This window comes from Saimiri boliviensis, chromosome 5 (assembly GCF_048565385.1).
Source record: "Saimiri boliviensis isolate mSaiBol1 chromosome 5, mSaiBol1.pri, whole genome shotgun sequence".
Taxonomy (NCBI): domain Eukaryota; kingdom Metazoa; phylum Chordata; class Mammalia; order Primates; family Cebidae; genus Saimiri; species Saimiri boliviensis.
The window spans coordinates 29,365,724-29,385,925 of NC_133453.1; the positions used below are offsets into that span (position 1 = coordinate 29,365,724).

A 20,202-nucleotide genomic window follows, 5' to 3' on the forward strand; every position below is an offset into this window, starting at 1 on the left:
AGGGAGGGGGAAGAGACAAGAGGGAGAAGATAGCAAACCTGAAAATAAATAATGTGATATGGTAAAAGAAATGGCCCCAAAAGTTTATGGAATATCATAAAATGGACAGTGCCAAGGGAATACTTGTGACCTTGTCAACGTCCTCAAGAAAGAAACTGAGTTAAGTTAGGACACTAAATTGAGATGACTGCTATATTCTAAATTCACTTAGCACTGAATGTATACATTACATTTATATAATGTATGTGTAATATCTATTATATAACACATTTCATTTAAATATATATGTGTGTGTGTGTGTATATATATATATATATTTTTTTTTTTTTTTTTTTTTTTGAGATGGAATCTTGCTCTGTCACCAGACTAGAGTGCAGTGGGCCTATCTCGGCTCACTGCAACCTCCACTTCCTGAGTTCAAGTGATTGTCCTGCCTCAGCCTCCCAAGTAGTTGTGACTATAGATGCATGCAACCATGCCCAGCAAATTTTGTTGTTGTTGTTGTTGTATTTTTAGTAGAGACGGGGTTTCACCATGTTGGTCAGGCTGGTCTTGAACTCCTAACCTCATGATATGCCTTCCTTGGCCTCTCAAAGTGCTGAGATTATAGGCATGAGCCACTGTGCCCAGCCACTATAGTGTATATATATTATATACATACATAAAATTATCTGTAATTGAAGGCCTGAGATAGAACTTGATAAACAAAAAATATAAAATATATAAAATGTATAAAATGGAAACAAAATGATCAATACTGACTGAGAGACTCATGACACTATCCAGTATAATTTTAAACATTCTTTACTTGTATTTACAAGTTGTTCTCATAATACAACTTTCTATCTTCAGAATTTCCTCTGATGATCATGTTTATCCTAATAGCAAGAGTATGTAAACACTGTATATAAATATATGTCAGAAAACAAGATACTTAATAACCTTAAAATGTCTAAATGATTATAAAATGTGTATGGTAACTTAATTATCATAAATATAATTGAACTTTGCTACTTTTTAACTTTATTACATAGAACACCCATTTATATTTACTTAGTTTGATTAAACTATCTTTTTACTCTTTACATCTTTACAAATTAGTAGGAAGTCATTTATATTCTACTTTTAGGGAACTGCTTATATAAGACCTATGTTAAGATTCTATTTCTGGCTGGATGCAATCATTCATGCCTGTAATACCAGCACTTTGGGAGGCAGAGATAGGAAAATTTCTTGAGCTTGAGACCAGCACAGGCAACATAGTGAAACTGCATCTCTACCCAACTCCCCCACCAAAAATTAGCCAGATGTGGTGGTGCATACCTCTAGTCCAAGCTACTTGAAAGGCTACGGTGGAATCACTTCAGCACAGGAGGTCAAGGCTACAGTGAGCCGATATCACACCACTGCACTCCAGGCTGGACAACAGAGCAAAACTCTGTCTCAAAGAAACATAGATTCCATTTATGCTGACATTTCTGTTGTGTAGTGAGAGAGACCACTTTCTCTGTATTATGACTAAATCAGAAAGAAGTAAGTACTATTGCTACTAGTTCAAAATTAATATAACAGGTAAACTGTTACTGTTGATTAGCCATTTCCAAGTAAAACATCAAATAATTCAACTTTTCAGGAGAAGAGAGTCTAGATATGATAAGATGAAATATAGTTATAATATAATGATATTTAATTTTAATAAATCATTAAGACATGGAGAAAACCACAATTAAGTAAAGCTTGTAAACTATGAGTTACCTAAAATAATTTATAATATATTTGAGCATAGGGTCAATTCTGTCTACACAGGAAAACATTCCATTTAGTCTCTGCTCTTTCAAATTATCTTTAAAAATTCTCATTATCTATTATTTGAAATGACTATAAAGTTAATTACTTAAAACAGAATAGAAGAATACATAGTTTTCAATGAAGTTTAGTGCATGCTTAGAAACTTTTTTGGAGCATTTTGGAGAAATGTTATGTGAAAAGCTTTGTGTATAAACAAGAAACAGCAAGTAATCTCACTTTGCATTGTTAAAAGTGAATATAAGATGTCTACTTCTCACCAAGATGAAATAACAAAAGGGATGGATCAAATTTACGCTCCCTCATGAAACAATTTAAAAAAGGACAAAATAGATGAAATAGTAGTTTGCAAGAGGCTGGAGAGCAGATCACAAGGGAAAGTGATTCCTAAGACTGAATAAATAAATGAGGTAAGCTTTATGACGGCTCTGGCTAACTGCCTTGACAGAGATTTTAAGCCACCAGTATAGTGAGGGAGATCCCAGGGAGAGTCCCAAGAACTCCAAGTTGAGACGACAGAGCTAGGAATACAGGCGGAATAAGGCAGCTAGAGTTCACAGAAAATACCAGAGAGGAAAGCAACACTATAAATACCAGAGAGACAACTGCACTATAAGAAATATTAAACAAAGTCCTTCAGACAGAAGGAAATAATACCAGATGGAAATATGGATCTGTACATAGACTAAGGATCACCAGAAATGGTAACTATCTGGGTAAATATGTAATATTTTCATCTTATTATTTAATTGTCTTCAAATACAACGTCATGCTAAATAGAAAATAGTAACAATGTAATGTGGAGTGAATAACATGAGAAAGTAAAATGTATGACAGTAGCTCAAAGATAAGGAATGAATAAATAAAGGCATCCTATTTTAAGATCCTTAGAATAGATGTGATGTGGTAGAGTCTAAATTGAAAATAGGCTGGCCGGGCACGGTGGCTCAGGCCTTTAATCCCAGCACTTTGGGAGGCTGAGGCAGGTGGATCACGAGGTCAAGAGATCGAGACCCTCTTGGTCAACATGGTGAAACTCCGTCTCTACTAAAAATACAAAAAAAAAAATTAGCTGAGCATGGTGGCACATGCCTGTAATCCCAGCTACTTAGGAGGCTGAGGCAGGAGAATTGCCTGAACCCAGGAGGCGAAGGTTACGGTGAGCCGAGACCTTGCCATTGCACTCCAGCTGGGTAACAAGAGCAAAACTCTGTCAAAAAAAGAAAAAGAAAGAAAGAAAGAAAACAGGCTGTAATAAACTAAAGATGTATACTGGGTTTTGCTTCTGGGAAGATGGAAGAGACATACTTCTACCTCTTCCCCCTGCTAAGTACAAATCAAAACCCTGGATGTTAAAAGAAGACTCTGAAAGGTGGACAGAAGAGGCAGACAGGTGTGGGACCTTGGAACCCAAAGAACAATGCAGAGGTGAGTTCTCTGAGTTTCTTTTTGCTGCATATATCCCAGATTTGAGATGAAGACACTGGCAACTCAGAAACACCAACAAATGCAAATCAAAAAAGACCCAACTGAGCCTGTTCTTTCTACCCAAAGAATCTGGAAAGGAGCAGGTAAACAAATAGAAATCTTTTAGACAATAACTGCTCTACCCCAGCCAAACACCACAAAAAAAGAAATAAATTTAAAACAATGCCAAAACAAACAAGCAAACAAACAAACTTCATTCAAACCTGCAAAGGAGAGGAAAGCGTAGACTTCTACTCTCACCAGGCCAACCTCCCTTTCAAGTGATGTCAAAGAAGGCAGAGTATAGAGTTCACATTTTCATCTCCACTGAGTGATAGATACTAGACAGTATTGGGTTTTAACCTTACACTTGTGGCTTTGGGCAGTTTACACTCTCTGTGACTCTACCCACCTATAAAATCCATGTTGATTCCTATTTTCCATGATGGCTTTGAAGATTAGTATCCACAAATGAAGAAAGAATACAGCCCCCAAAAAGAAAGAAAACTAAATGCCATTTTATCTCTAAAGAATCTAGAAGCAAAACATTTTAGCAAAGTAGTAGCAAATAGCATTCAGCAATATATACAAAGAATTATACAACATAACCAAATGGGTTTATTCCAGGGATATATTTCATAATAAAAAATTAATATATTAACCATCCAAGAAAAAAATTCATGATCATGTCAATTGATACAGAAAAAGCATTTGAAACTTTTAATATTTTTTTCTGTTTAAAAGTCTCAGGAAAAAAAAAAAAAAGAAATAGAGTAACTTTCTCTACTTCATAAAGACCATCTACAAAAATCCTACGACAACATTATTCTTAATGGTGAAAGAGTGAATGTTTTCCCACTAGATTGGGAACAAGAAAATGTCCTCTCTTACCACTCGTATAACATAGTATTGAAAGTTCTACCTAGCACGATAAGGCAAGTAATGAAACATAAAACATATAGATTGAAAAGGGGAAAAAAAAAGAACTCTCTATTCACAGATGGCATGATTGTATACAGAAAAAAATTCAAGAAATCTACAAAAGCCTTCTAAAATAAATAAGCAGATTTGGCATGATTATAGGATAAAAGATAAAACTTACAAAGTTTAATTATATCTGAACACAAGTAATTAACATGTAGACATAGAAATTAAAACTATAATGCTATTTATAACTACTAAAAAGATGAAATACTTTGGTGTAAATTTAATAAAACATATATAGAACTTGCATGCTAAAAACTACAAAGTACTGATGAAGGAAATCAAAGCAGATCTAAATAAGTGCAAAGGCATACTGTGTTCCTGTATTGAAAAGCTCAAAATCATAAAGATGTAAATTCTCCTAAATTGATATACAGTCTAATTTTTATCAAAATCTCAACCGGTTTGTTGCAATAGAGGGAAGATTATTCTATAATGTATATGGAAAGGCAAGCAAGTTAGTCTAAAACAATTTTGTAAAAGAAACACATGCAATGGGAACATTCAGTCCATGTATTTTCCAGATTTATTACATAACTGCCATAATTAAGGCTGTGTTTTATTGGTAGAGGGATAGATACGCAGATCAATAAAACAAACTCAGAAATAGCCCACACAAATATACCCAAATATTTCATATAAAGGTGCAAAAGCAATTAAATAGAGGAAAGGTAGCCTTTAAAGCAAATAGTGCCAGTGCAAATGGATATCTATAGAGCAAAAAATGAACCCTAAGCTACATCACATACCTTATAAAAACATTAACTATAAAAACAGGTCATGAACTTAAATGTAAAATGTAAAGCTATAAAATTTTGAGATAAAAAGCAGAAATCTTTTGGAATTTAGAGTTAGGTAAAAGAAATTTAGAGTTGTCACACATTGAATAATGTATAAAAAAAGTGATAAATTCAACCTCATCAAAATTAAAAACATTTGCTCTGTAAAATGTCCTAAGATAAGAATCAAAGTATAGGCTACAGATTAGGACAGGAGAATTTCAAATCAGATAGTTGTTACAGAACAAACAGCTTCTTATGCCTGCTGTATGGTAAATATTCTGAGACAGCAGGGTTTGCAGCAGAGAAATAGTTTAATGATTGCAGGGCAACCTAGTGAGGAGATGGGAAGAAACCCTCAAATCTATCTCCCTGAGAATTCTGGGCTGGGTTATTAAGAGCAAGGGACTGAAAATTACGGCCATTGGATAGTCAGGGTAAGAATAATGAAGTCATCGGGATGTGGAAACTCCATTCTTTGGTAAATCAGCTCCTCATAGGGTCCTTCAGACCAGTTGGTAGCAGTGGGTTCCTTCAGACCAGCTGGCATCAGTGATTTCTCTGGCATGCAGGATGTGAAAGAACATCTTAAGACAAAATCTAATGTTTTATGATGTTCAGGTAGTTATCTGTAGAGCAATTAAGGGGAACTCTAATCTTGTAACAGGGTCTACATGCCTCTGAGACAAAAACAACTGTGAGCTATCAGCTCAAACAGAAAGCTGCATTAATAACTAATGAGGAATGTCCTACAAGCTTCGTTTCTTTTCTTTTCTTTCTTTTTCTTTCTTTTTTTTAAAAAAATTTTGAGGTGGATTTTCACTCTTCTTGCCCACACTAGAGTGCAGTGGCAAGATCTCAGCTCACTGAAACCTTCGCCTCTTTGTTTCAAGTGATTTTCCTGCTTCAGCCTTGTGAGTAGCTGGAATTAAAGGCATGTACCACCATGCCCAGCCAATTTTGTATTTTCTGTAGAGATGGGTTTTCACCATGTTGGCCAGGCTGGTCTTCAACTCCTGACTTCATGTGATCCACTAGCTTCCACCTCCCAAAGTGCTGGGATTATAGGCATGAACCAATGTGCCCACCCACTTCGTTTATTTTCATTTCTTCCCCTCCATCTTCCCTTATTAGTATTATAAAGTTTATGGGAATGGTTTCATAGATAGATGGAATTTATAAAGAGCAAAAAGGAGCACTAAATAGTAAATAATATCTAGTTACAATGTTCAAAGGTATGAAGCGACATTTCTCTGAAGAGTATATAAAAATGAAAAGCACATTTTAAAATGTTCATTATTACCTACTTTATGGAAATCTAAATTTAAGACAATGAGATATTACTACATCTATTAGAATGGCTAAAATGAAAAGAGTAATGAAATCAAATGTTGGAGAAGTTGGAAAGACATGTAATAAGGCATACATTGTTGGTGGGAATGTAAAATGGTACAGTCATTTTAGAAAATAGTTTGACATTTAAAAAAAAAAAAAAAAACTAAAATGTCACTACCACATAAACCAGCAATTAACTCCTGAGAATTTATTACAGAAAAATGAAAATTTTATTTATGCAAAAACATATATGCAAGAGACCTAACTGTAGTAGCTCCAAACTGGAAGCAACCCAAATATTGTTTCATGGGTAAATAAACAAATTGTAGTAAACCATACTATGAAATACTATGATCAATAAAAAGAAGCAAACTATTAATATACACAACAACCTAAATGAATCTCTGCACATTTATTCTAATTGAAAAAAATGCCAATTATGAAAAATTACATGCTGCATGATTTCTTTTATATAAATTTTTAATCACCAGATTATAGTAATGGAGAAGAGATGAGAGGTTGCAGTAAGTTTAAAGGGAAGGTGGGAAACAAGTCAGTGTAAAGATACAAGTACAAAATTAAGGATTCTTGCTATGAAGGAAATTTGTATTTTGCCTGTATCAATGCCAATGTCCTGGTTGTGTTACAGTACCATAAACATTTTAAGATCTTATTATGAGGTAAAACAAGATCTCTCTGTATCATTACTTGCAACTACACAGTAAAATGCAATTATTTTAGAACAAAATATTGAATTTACAATATAAACCCAAAAGATAAAATAAAAATCAAAAGTTGTATAGCTCCCAAGCACATATATAAAACTAAGAAAATAAAATCATTTAAATAATTTATCCAAAACATAGGATAAAAGAAGAAAAGGAGGAAGAGAACAGAATGGACAAACAGAAAAAAAAAAAAGGTAAATTATTTTCACTTAATTATTTCAATTATCACATTAAATGCAAATGGTTTAAATACCCTAATTAAAGGACAGAGGTTATCAGATTGGAATAAAGAAAAACCAGGCTCAATGATTTCTGCTTACAAGACATGGACTTCAAATATAAAAGCACAACTAAATTCAAAGTAAAATTATGGAAAAATTCTATGAGAGAAATAGATGGAAGAGAGTAGAGAGCCAGAAATGTTTGTACAACTTATTTTTTATAAATATGCAAATTTCATAGAGAAATTATATCTTTTCAACAAATGGTACTACAAATATTGAGTATATACAAAAACTGAATAGATCCGTACATAGTACCTGTGATTGTTCACTTTATGTATGTAATGTAACTGGAGCATGGGGTGACCAGATATTTTATTAACTGTCATTTCCAGACATGTCTGTGAGAATGTTTCTAAATGAGGTTAGCATTTGAATTGGTATACTAAGTGGAGCTGATTGCCCTCACCAGTGTGAGTGGGAGTCGTCTAGTACACTGAGAGTCTAAATACGACAAAACGTTGAAAGAAGGAAAAATCCACTCTCACTGCCTGACTACTTGAGCTAGAACATTGATCTTTCTCCTGCTTTTGGATTGGAGATTGCATCCTTGATTCTTCTGGTGCTTAGGCCTTTGACCTTGTACTAGAATTTATATCATCCGTCCTCTCAGATTTCAAGCTTTCAGACACAGACAGTGACCGCACCACTGGCATCTATAGGTCTCCAGCTTGCAGGTAGAAGATACTGAAATATCTCAGTTTTCATAATTGTATGAGCCAGTGTGTGTGTGTGTGTGTGTGTGTGTGTGTGTGTGTGTGTTTGTGTTGTGTGTATAAAATCTCTTAATGGTTCTGGGTATCTGAAGAACTGTGACTAATACAGTACCATATGTGCAAATTAACTCTAAATGAATTATATGGATAATTGTGGAACCTATAAAACTTCTATGAGAAAATACCAGAGGAAACCTTTGTGACCCTGCATTAGGCATATCTAAAATTTTTTAGATATGATGTCTAAAACATGATTCAAAAATGCTGATAAATTATCAAAAAGAAAAAACTCCTTTTCAAAAGACAGTATTAAAAGAATGGAAAGACATGGCTAAAATTGGTAGAAAATACTTGCAGAATACATTTTTTTAAACTCTCAAGTCATTAATAAGAAAACAATCAATGCAATATAAAATGGGCAAAAGATTTGGTGATACTTGACCAAACAAGATATATAAAAATCAAATAAGCACATTAAAAGATATTCATCATCTTTAATCACTGGGAAAATATGAATCAAAACCACAATCAGGAACTACTACATTCAAATTAGATAGTTTAAAATTGAACAAACTAACCACATCAAGTGTTGGTGAAGATGTGGGGAAACTAAGTTTTGAGTTTTATTCATTCATAGTAGGAATGTAAAATGGTACAACTACTTTGAAAAACATTTGAAAGTTTCTTAAAAAGGTAGACCTATACTTACCATATTATCCAGCCATTCCATTCCTGGGTGTTTATCTAAAGGACAAGAAAGTGTATGCCCATACAAAGACTTTTATACATATATTCCTAGTAATCTACTACTACTATTTTTAACATCCAAAATGGGAAACGGTCTAAATGTCTTTCAATAGGTGAATGGATTATAAATTTCATATATGCATACGGTAGAATATACTCAGTAATGAAAGTGAATAAACTGTTGTCACATGCAGTAACAGATGAAACTCAAAATAATCATGCAGGTGAAAGAAACCATGTAAAAAGAGAACAAATACTGTCTAATTTCATTTATAAAAATTATAGAAAATGCAAACTATTGTACAGCAAGTATCAGAAAGCAGATCAATGATTGTTTAAGTAGGATGGCGCAGGAGAAAAGAATTACGATAGGTCATGAGGGATCTTTTGGAGATAATGAATGCATTAATTATCTTGATTGTAGATGTGATTCATGATGTCAACACTTATGAAATGGTATACTTTATATATGAGCAGTACCTCAATAAAACTGCTGCACACAGACACACATACACACATATTTAAGAAGTAGCAAGATTTGCTGATAGATCTAAGTCTGTCTTGAAAAAAAATTTTACATAGTTTAACATAGGGACCTTTTTATATCCTCAAGATGTAGGACAAAGAAAATATGAATTGGAATAGTTGTTTCACTGTTTCAAAACTAGTCAGGATCGCAGATATGGGAGATTTTCTCTCCCAAGCATGTGTTAGAGAAGTTAACTTTCACAGATTTCACAGATACCGTTCCCTGCTTTTGTTACACTACCATATTCAGTGCCATCCCAACCCACCTCACAAATGTTCTTGCCATAAAATTTTACATTTCATAAGTAATGTTGGTAACTAATGGAAATGTTGGTAACTAATGGAAAGATAAAGTTGATTTTGATGTTTTTATCTTCTTCAGAATTCTTAGTATTTCATGAAAACCACATACAGTTGTGTTTCAAATACCTCAAATCACTCTCAGGCACCCAGAATAACATTTGAAGTATTTATGGCTCTTCTTATTCAATATCAAACATCTCTTCACTAAAATAATGTTATCCTGAATAAAGGATATTCAGTATAAAGGAAAAAAAAAAGATGATTAGCCATAAGTGGAAATTGAAAAATTATTTGAGCCTTCTGCCATCAACAACAACAAAAAAGTAGAGATAACACTACAGGCTATTACTACTTTAATCTCTACACCTATTCATAAATAGCCACTGTAATTTGTTGCATATTTTTTCAAAACTTCTTCCTTGCATGTGATAGCTTGACTAGGTAGACCTAGTCAGAATACAGCAAGGTCCTGTAGAAAACTTATATTTTGGCCCGGTGCGGTGGCTCATGACTGTAATCCCAGCACTTTGGGAGGCCAAGGTGGGTGGATAACTTGAGGTCAGTAGTTAAGACCAGCCTGGCCAACATGGTAAAACCCTACAAAAATTATCCGGGCATGGTGGCATGTGCCTGTAATCCCAGCTACGCAGGAGGCTGAGGCAGGCGAATTGCTTAAACCCAGAAGGAGGAGGTTGCAGTGAGCCAAAATCATGCCACTGCTCCTCATTCTGACTGACAAAGCAAGACTCTGTCTCAAAAAAAAGAAAAGAAAACTTGTATTTTATTTCTATTCCTTTATTCCCTTCATACCCTCCTCAGATTCTTCTTCTTTCTCTTACTCTTTTAATATGTTTTGTTGTTGTTTTTGTTTCAGGACAGTATTTTTTTTTTCTTTCAATTTCTTCATGAAGCTCTCAAACTGAGAAGCCAAAATATTTTATGTATTAGTGAAGCAAAGAATTGGCTTAACAGAAGTGCAGTTTATTGGACACATAATTTACATCACCTCTCCTCCCAGTAGTTTTTATGTAGACAATTCACTTTTGTTTGGCCTTATGAAAAATGCAATATTGCTGTGCAAATACAGCCACTAGGACTCTGCAGTAGGAAAGAAGTTGCGAGTAGGATGGGACATAGCAATTGGATACACCACCAAAGTCATTTACCACAGATCTCTTTTAACCAAACTCCTTTAGAAATAGCATTACTAGGAGATTTTAAGTTTTAACACAATTCTTCGTTTTATTTCCCCTTGATTTCGGTGTTTCACAGCTGCCGAAGGAATGGTGTGCAACCATCTGTGTTCAAGTGATGGCTGCTGGGGACCTGGGCCAGACCAATGCCTGTCGTGTCGTCGCTTCAGTAGAGGAAGGATCTGCATAGAGTCTTGTAACCTCTATGACGGGTAAGGCTTCTAGTGTTGCCTTCACCTCGTGAGCTTTGAAGGATTGATTAGCTCTGATTTTTAAATTATAAGAAAGTGGTAAAATGCAGGCCAGGATTTTTAAGGAGAGCTCTTGTTGCATAAAAGAGACAACACATAGACAAATTCTTTTAAGGATAAATAATTTTATTTGAAATGGCAAGTTCAAATACATATTTTACTATTATATACATTTTTAAAAAACATACGTGGACAATTCTTAATAAATTATAGCAATTTATTCTTAATCAAAATTGAAAAATATAATCCAATTTTCTTTATAAAGATTGTTACAAGTAACCTTCCTCTCCATATGTCCCAATTTTTTTTATTTTCCTCTCATACTTCCCTATAAATTTCATCTGGAGTGCAAGTTTTCTTGTTTTTTTTTTTTTTCTTTTTTTTTTCTTTTTTATGAATGGCTTATTTCTATGTCTTTGACAAGTGCTTAGCCCTATAGAAAACCTAACATTGTAGTTTCTGGTTGAAGTGGTTTTGAAAGTGTTCTGTCAGTTTTTAGTTAATCTTAGCATTTTAAATCAGGTATTTGTAATTTTTTCTGGTACTTCAATAATAACATTGCCAATAGTAGAACCTAGTAAGTACCTAGTTGTATAACCTTTTGTATAGTCATAAAATCACTTCATCATAACATACTATTTGATGTATCATTATTGTTCTTCATTGATGTGATAATGCATATTTAGTGCTGCTCCTAACTCAAATTTTCTTATGTTGCTCACTGAAAGTATTTTCAATAGTTTTGGAAAATATACTTTTGAAGTTCTTTCTCCTTGTGCCTCATGAATTATCCTATTGATACCAAATTAATAACATTTTAGTTTTGCATTTTACATGAGAAAAATAAAAATCTATGGGTCATAATGACATTGACATATCTCTTCTTTGCACGATGTCCAAAAGCAATTCCCTCCCTAAAATATAAGGGGAAAATATTAATATTAGAAGCATAAGATTATAAAAATTTTTAAATAAGAATTTAACCATTTTTCAGGAAAATTTTAGCATTTAGTTTTGTGAGGTAAAATTGGCTGGTAATTTGAAAATGAGCAGGAAATTATTTGCTGCTTGTCTCATTTAATTATATTTATGCTTTTTCCCAATATTATGAACATAAAATACCTCAGATCAAAATATGCTTGCTTTTGTGTTCAGCAATTGATAAATGAAGAAAAACACAATAGACTAATAAAATAAAATGAAACACAATAGATGAGTTTCATTAAGTGAATATTACATTAAAAGTTTATAGAATGTATATGTGCAATTCTAAAGAGGAAATTAATTATAGAAATCATTTTGTGTAATAGCAGCATCTTATAAATAGAGGAAACTGATGTAATTAAGTATGGGCTAAAGTCACAACACTCTATAGAAATCAAGCCAATGCTAGAATTTAGGATATCTGATTTTTCATCTATTTTTCCCCCAGAACACCATTCTTTTTGTTTAATATTACAGTTTTTAGCTTTTCAGAAATATGGAATTTATAAACGTGGATATGTATACCAGTTTCTGTCTCATTTCTGCAAAACAATGAAAGCTAACCGAAAGAAAAATACAGGTTTCCAGAAGAAACACTGATTACCCTACTGTTTTTGATATTTAGCATATTTCATATTTATGTCACGAAATCAAATCTGTTAAATTAACTTAGTTTTTAATGTATTTTGAAGTAATTTTGGCACCCCAGGAAATCATAAGCATGGGTCTAGTTTGAAAGAGGATCAACGTATGTGTCTTGTAAAAGTCTGGTGTAATTCTTACCTGCCCAATAATGGATTGCACACCTTCCATCTTGTGGTATGGGCTAGTCTCTTCCAACAGTATCTAATGGTTATGATAGCCTTTGAGGAAGAACAAGTCTAGATCCCAACTTCAGTATTTCCTAGTTGAAACATCCAAACTTGGGCAAAAGATCTAATCATTCTAAATTGGTTTCATTATATTAAAATTGGAAATAATAATGGTGTTAACTTTATAGGATAGTTATGATTATCAAATGAGAAAATGAATAAGATCTTATTGGAGTTTATTTCATAAATATTATCATTATTTCCTTTTTCATCTATTTATCTGAGTTGATTAACTGGTTAAATAGAATGGTCATTTTAAAAACTACTGAAAGTAATGAAATATAAATATGACATTTGCCAAATCCAGGGAACCTATTTGTTATAACACATATTATATATATATATTTGTTATTTATAACATGTATTATATATATATGTTACATATATGTGTGTTACATATGTAACATATATGCTTTATGTGTGTGTGTGCATGTGTGTGTGTGTGTGATATATATATATATATATATATATATATATATGTAAAATGTGTGGCTCCAGAAGAGAAGAAATCCTAAAAAGAGGATGTTTGGAAGGGAAAAACAACAATCAGTCAATTACTGGCTGAGTAGTATTCAAATCCATGTCATATAAATCACTGTGTAACAGCAACTCTTAACTACAATGCTCAAGCAATAAAAATAAAAAAGATAAGTAACTGCAATGGAACTTTAGAACTTCTCATATCTGTCAACATGTTTAATCTCTTCTGAATGTTTAAGAACAATACAGAAACATCAAAGAAGGCACCAGTCTAAGGTCTTTGCAAGTGTTTTTACATTTAATAATTGCATCTTCTCAATGAAATTTTATTTTTCCCTTTTACAGAGGGTATTTAAAAAACTGAGGCTTAAGGAAGTTGAAGTATTTAAGGCCTAGAAATATTAGGGTTGTTCCTGTGGTTTAAATTTGGAAAAACTAGATTCCAGAGTATTCACTCTTGATCATAGGACTTGCTAAGGTAGCACATACAGCAAAACTGTGAGAAACGTATCATAGCAAAGCCAAGTGAAACAAAGCTCAGTTTGCAAAGCTCAAACTTAATAGACTACAGATTGATAAATGGGATTCAAATGAAAGGGTAAAGTAACTCTGGCAAAGTCACAGTAGAATCACTAGAGGACAGGGAAGAAAAAGAGAAATATGGAGAAAGTCACAATAAAGGACAGAGGAAGTAATAAAGATTTCAAGGAGGATCTTTTCTGAGAGCAGTAAATCAGAAGCCTGATGAGTGGAAGTCTTGAAGAAAAGCGCCATAGGCCCTCTCCATAATTGTTTTATGACATATATTTTATTCCTCAACTCTGCATGTGAGGAATTGAGTTTTGGAGAAGGAGAGTAAGAAAAGCATGACCTTTGTTCTAGTAATATGAAAATTATGACCTTCATTTAGTACCGTAAACTTTTGATCACCCAAGAAACTCTTATCCAAAACCAGTGGATATTCTCAAGTTGTGCTATGTCATAATTTTCTTACACAAACAATGCTTTTGATTATCTTTACAATTTACCCTCTCATACCAGCTCATTTTGAATTTTATATTCTGAAGGGTTCCTTTGTTGAGTACTTTGTATGGTTTATGTCAATGAAAAGATCACCTGTCTTCGTGTAATTGTAATTTTAAAATCAAGGAAATTTATAAAAAAGTTTGATTCCTAACAAACTACTATCTTACTTTATAAAATTCATAATCCATGTAACTAAATTTATGTGCATTCCATACATAATTAAGGCATCTATGCTATTCACTTAGAAAACCAAACTTAATTATTTTGCCTTGGAATATAGATGTAGTCTTAAGTTAATGAACAGAAAACATAGCTCACTTTTTTACTTCTGTCATTTATTAAGACTTTATAGTATTCAAATAAGAAAAAGCGTTAATGCATCACTTTAGGGAAAAATATATTTTAATATATCACCCAATAAAACAAAAATTGCCATATACACAATGCTGTTGGTTTGGAGTTATAGCACAGGACAGAAAAGCACAAAATAATAAAGTAGCTAAATATAGTCAAATTTTATTAACAATTTATAAATGACATTTTCAATTTTCTGTACTCAGTACCTTATCCTTCTGTATTTTAGTGGAATCGGGTGGTTTAAACATATTGTAGATGACTGGTATCTAATTATCCATATAAAAACTTTAGAGTAGACATTGATTGTAAAATTTATAAGTTGATAACATGTAATATACAAATAGCCACAAAAATGTAAGGATATAGGAAGGAATGACCACCATCCCAGGGGATTTCAATTAGAAAATTTTAGGATTTTACCATTAAACTATTTCTTATATTGTATACCATACAGAATTACTTCAAAAAGAATTTAGACTGCAAAAAGCTGTTGTGATACTAGATCAATAATCTAAGAAAAGGAAATCTACCGTGAAAAGATAGTTTCCCTAATTCTCCAAAGCAGATATTTTAAAAGGAGAAGAGGAATCAAAGCAGTTTTTGAAGTTTCACCAAAAATAAATTGAAGAGTGTTGGGATTTGAAGGACAAGGAATGGGAACATTCATTTAACTTAGCAAGAAGAAAAATACAATAGTTCTTTCAGAGTTTAGAAATTAAAGCTTCTCCAAGAGTAAAATTGTATATAAAGACAAAACAGGTACAGCCTGATTGAAGAAGGTAAAAATCATTCTGCAGTGTCTTCAGAAGAGTTATACTTTGTACCTTTTTTTTCTTTCTTTCTTTCTTTCTTTTTTTTTTTTTTTTTTTGAGACTGCTGGAATATCTCTTGCAGCAGAGAGGTTTCCTGAATGAGTCTATCATTGAACTCAATGGAGGGCAGGGAGAGCCATCTGGCTGCAGTTTATCTTTTCTTCTAATGGAAAACTTAATGTTTCTGATGCTCCTGGCACATGGAGAAACAAACTCTAGAATTTACTCTGCCAATAGGACTTTTAGCAGATGTTACTTCATTTGTTAAGTTGACAGCTTGTTTGCTTACACCTCCTCATGTGGCTGATGTTTTCACAGTGAATTTCGGGAGTTTGAGAATGGCTCCATCTGTGTGGAGTGTGACCCCCAGTGTGAGAAGATGGAAGATGGCCTCCTCACATGCCATGGACCGGTAAGCCTGAAGACATCTGTGGGGTGTTGGCTTATTTAGTATCATGTATGAATGTTTGTTATTGTTTTATTGATTAGGTACTTAGAGGATGCCATGGGGAAACATGTTTATCTGCCTACAAAAAGCTTAAAAGTTTAGTGGTAGAGATAAAATATTTAAAACGTCAATGTCATAAGTATTTGTTCTCCAGATAAAATAGATAATGGAATTATAAGATATGGAGTGGTTCTGGAATATTGCACAGTGTAGAAAAGAATAATTAGGTTGAAGCATAATCACTAAACATAATTAAATATATGTATAAATAGTTATACAAATGCAAATGAAGGAAAAATTAATTCTATCTTTGGGATGGAAGTTGAGACATCAAGTTAGGCTATGCAGAAGTGATGTTTGAGCTTTGAAGAAGAATCTGGAAAGAAGAAACATAAAAAGTATGCAGTGCAAGTGTGAAAGTTCATGTACTTGAGGGAAACGATCACATATTTTTATATGCATTTAATCATTTATTATGGCAGTGTGAAAGACAGTGGAAAGAAGGAGGAAGACAAGTACTCATAAACTAAAATCTAAGCAGTGCAATAAATACTATGGCAGAGGGAAGAATTGAGCTATGAGAATCCAAGGAGGGATTATAGGATTAGAAAAGTCCTCATGGATGAGGTCTCATTTACGTAGTTTGAAGTTAGCCTTAGAGAGAAAATTGTAATTATTTTTTTAGCGCTACCTTTGGTTTCTATCATTCAAGTTTTTCTTAATAATGAGATCATTTTAAGTTTTTCATTCCAAAGCATCATTTTCATCCTTCTTTAGACAAATTTCCAGTTTATCTGTGTTATTGAATTATCTCTCAGTAGATAACTTGAGACCAACATTTGGGTGTAGGCAAGAGCTTCACATTTTTCTCTACAATTTCACTGGACATTTAAATAGCTTTAATTTTTCTACCAGAGTGCTTATTCAGCACTTAATTCGCTTAGAAAAAAGCAAAATATCATTGAGCCCTCCAAACTTCCATTAGGCCCCAATGAGCTGTTCTGGAACTTCATCTAAAGAAGGATGTGAAAAAGTTGGCCAGTTCAGAGGACTCCCACAAGGATGTTTAAACTTGGAAAATCAGACCTCCGAGAAAAAAAAAAGTGGTCCTATTTGGTGTGAAAAACCTACGTGTAAAAGGCAATTTAACATGTAATGATCTCCAAGTAAGTATGCAAAGGGCATATGCAGCTATTTTCTGTCTCCATTATGGACAGTTATGAAATCTACAGTTAACTGACAGTATGAAAAGTATGAATTCTGTAAAGAATGTCATGAAACACAGGGAAGTGAATTTCTGTAATGGCTTGTTAAGGCAAGTTGAGATATCTACATGAATCTTTAAAAACTAACGTATTTAGGGAACTTCTTGGCATAAATCATAAAATAAAAAAATCTATTTTGGAGAGACTGAAACTTTAAAAAATGTATAATTAAAATAATCAAGGATTCGACCATCTTATCTGAATAGGCTGGGGATCATCATGGGCCTCTAGATCCAATCATAATGTATATTGGACATAGATTTACAGAAGTACTTTTCAAAAATTATGAACAACTGCCAAAAATTGCCTAATGTTTCATTTGTGAATCACTGTAGGTGCCACTGTGCTAGTATTTCCTGCACATTTCTTATTACAACTATCTAGATTAGTTTTTCCTTCACACATGTAATATCCAATTGATTTCTCTTAACCTTTTTAATTTGAACAAGGCTTTAAGAAACATCTTATTCATTTATTCAGCAAATATTATTTAGTACCCACATTGTGCCAGGCTTCATCAGCATACCTACTGATAGGTTTTTCATATTAGCAAATTCAAACATAAATAATACTCAAAATTATTTCTCAAAAATTAAGAAGTTGTATTATTTGCACATTTAAATGTTTTCACATTGTCATTTGGCCATTTATTGTATACTATATAATAAAAATATATTCAGGTAATAATATTTTGGCCTTCTTGCAATTGTTACTTTGCAGAAAATTCAAATCTATTTATTAACTAATTAATACTTTTAGTTCACCCTAATCCTATAGACAAAAAACTAATCTGCTTAGAAGTAGAATAATAAGACACCATATTTTTTTCTAGAGTAATTTCATGAGAAATATCCCCCTTATGAAAAATTTCATGAGAAAAATCTCTTTTATGAAAACTTGATATTTGTTTAACATCTGTAGCAAAGTCTAAACTTCACTAAAGGAAGACATCAATAACTGTCCCTTCAGTATGCCTATACTGGTTTTCAAGTGTGAAAATAGTTCAATAACCACTTTACCTATGAATCAAGTCTGAATTAATGTGATCATCTTGGATCATATTTATATTCATGATTTAATATACATTACTGAGGGCCTTTTGTGAGCTAGTTCTGTGCTAGGTTTTTCACCTACATTTTATTTTATTGTCATGTAGGTATTACTTCCATTTTTCCAATGAGGAAATAATCTCAAAAGATGTTAGGTGAATTGCTCAATGTAGTTAAATGGATTGTTCTGTACTATTGAGACCTTTGAAATCACAATTTTAGCATCCAATCTCAGTGTGCTTATCAGTTCCATGCTTTTTCTCTTCTTCATGCTGCCTCCTGTTACATAAAATTATTGTAGTAAATAACTCAGTCATTAATTTATCCTAATTTGTTGGGTTTTGCAGTTTGTTTTTTCATTTGTTCCTCAAAAGACTTGAGATGGTTTATAAAAATATACTTTTTTAAAATCCTAAAAGTTAATGTTTATAATTATCTGATAATTAAGAAAGAATCAGTAATCATTGAATGCCAGCAGGTAGAACACAATGTCTTTCAGTAATGATGTCTGAAAAACTGGCATGGCTGATCTTAACCAGTGGCCCAAACCTTGCTCTATGGTTTGTTTTCTTTCAACCCTTACAATTCATACCAGGTTTTTGCCTGTTTCTAGGTCCATCTGTTAATTACTGCAACTAGAGTCAGAGATGGTTTTGTGGGCCAGATAACAGTCATGTATCATTTAAGATATCCAAGATGTTCTGGAAGCTTCTCCATTAGACTGTCACTTTTATGAAATTGAGGAAGTCATCAAAGTCTTTTGGAAATCCCATTCCAGATCTTATGATGTATTCTGTTGAAATCACATTTTTTGACCTCTGAATACTTCCCCAATAGCAAAAATTTATATATATTTATGTTTACCAAACACGGTTACATCTGAATCATGCGATCACTTTCTCCCTTTAAAATATAAAGAAACTGTCTGGTTGTGGTGGCTCACACCTGTAATCCCGGCACTTTGGGAGGCTGAGGTAGGCAGATCACTGGGTCAAGAGATCGAGACCATCTGACCAACATGGTGAAACCCCGTCTCTACTAAAAATACAAAAATTAGCCAGGCGTGGTGGCACGCACCTGTAGTCCCAGCTACTTGGGAGGCTGAGGCAGAAGAATCACTTGAACCCAGAAGGCGGAGGTTGCAGTGAGCCGAGATTGTACCACTGCACTCCAGCTTGTCGACAGAGCAAGACTCCGTCTCCGAAAAAAAAAAAAAAAAAAGGAAATTGAACCAATGATGATTGGAAAGTTACTCAAAGTCAGCAAGTCAGTAGGATATGAAATTGTGATTCAACTGTAGAAGTTCTGACTCCAAATTTCTGAGACTTCTCAGTTTACTTTTGTTTCCCAGGCAACAATATCTTTAGTGTAATAGGGATAAAATGGTTTCAGGGACTAAGATAGCTATATAAAATGAGATACTATAATTCCACTTAAATGTGACAAAAATCCAAGATAATCTTGAAAAGGTTAGATTGGAAATAAAAGAAAGCCTTTGCTTTTATGTCTTTGTCCACACTTGGTCTTCTATATTTCATTTAATTGTTTATAATTTTATTCATTCTGCTTTACTTTCACTACTCTTATGCAGTCCTATCCAGAAAGATAAAGGAGGAAATGTGAGAAGAAAGGCAAGCTTGGGAAATCAGAAAAGTTTCAGTAGACCAAAACTGAGGCTAGAAAGGCAGCAAAAGAAGAGAAAAAATGGGAAGGGAACTGATTTTGAAATACATTCTTATTAAAGTGAAAAAGCTGTTAAAGTTAGGTTAATAAAGGTTGTGCTGCTGTAAC

General features: G+C 33.1%; 1 protein-coding gene across 5 annotated transcripts in view; it reads left to right on the forward strand.

The window, feature by feature from the left end:
• ERBB4 (erb-b2 receptor tyrosine kinase 4) overlaps positions 1-20,202 on the forward strand; it is a 1,202,488-nt gene that overhangs the window by 871,951 nt on the left and 310,335 nt on the right. For all 5 annotated transcript variants that reach the window (XM_003925582.4, XM_074399075.1, XM_074399073.1 and 2 more), the window contains exons 13-14: positions 10,947-11,079; positions 15,968-16,061. In XM_003925582.4, coding sequence (XP_003925631.1) covers positions 10,947-11,079; positions 15,968-16,061 — 227 coding nt within the window. The remainder of the gene's footprint in view (positions 1-10,946; positions 11,080-15,967; positions 16,062-20,202) is intronic.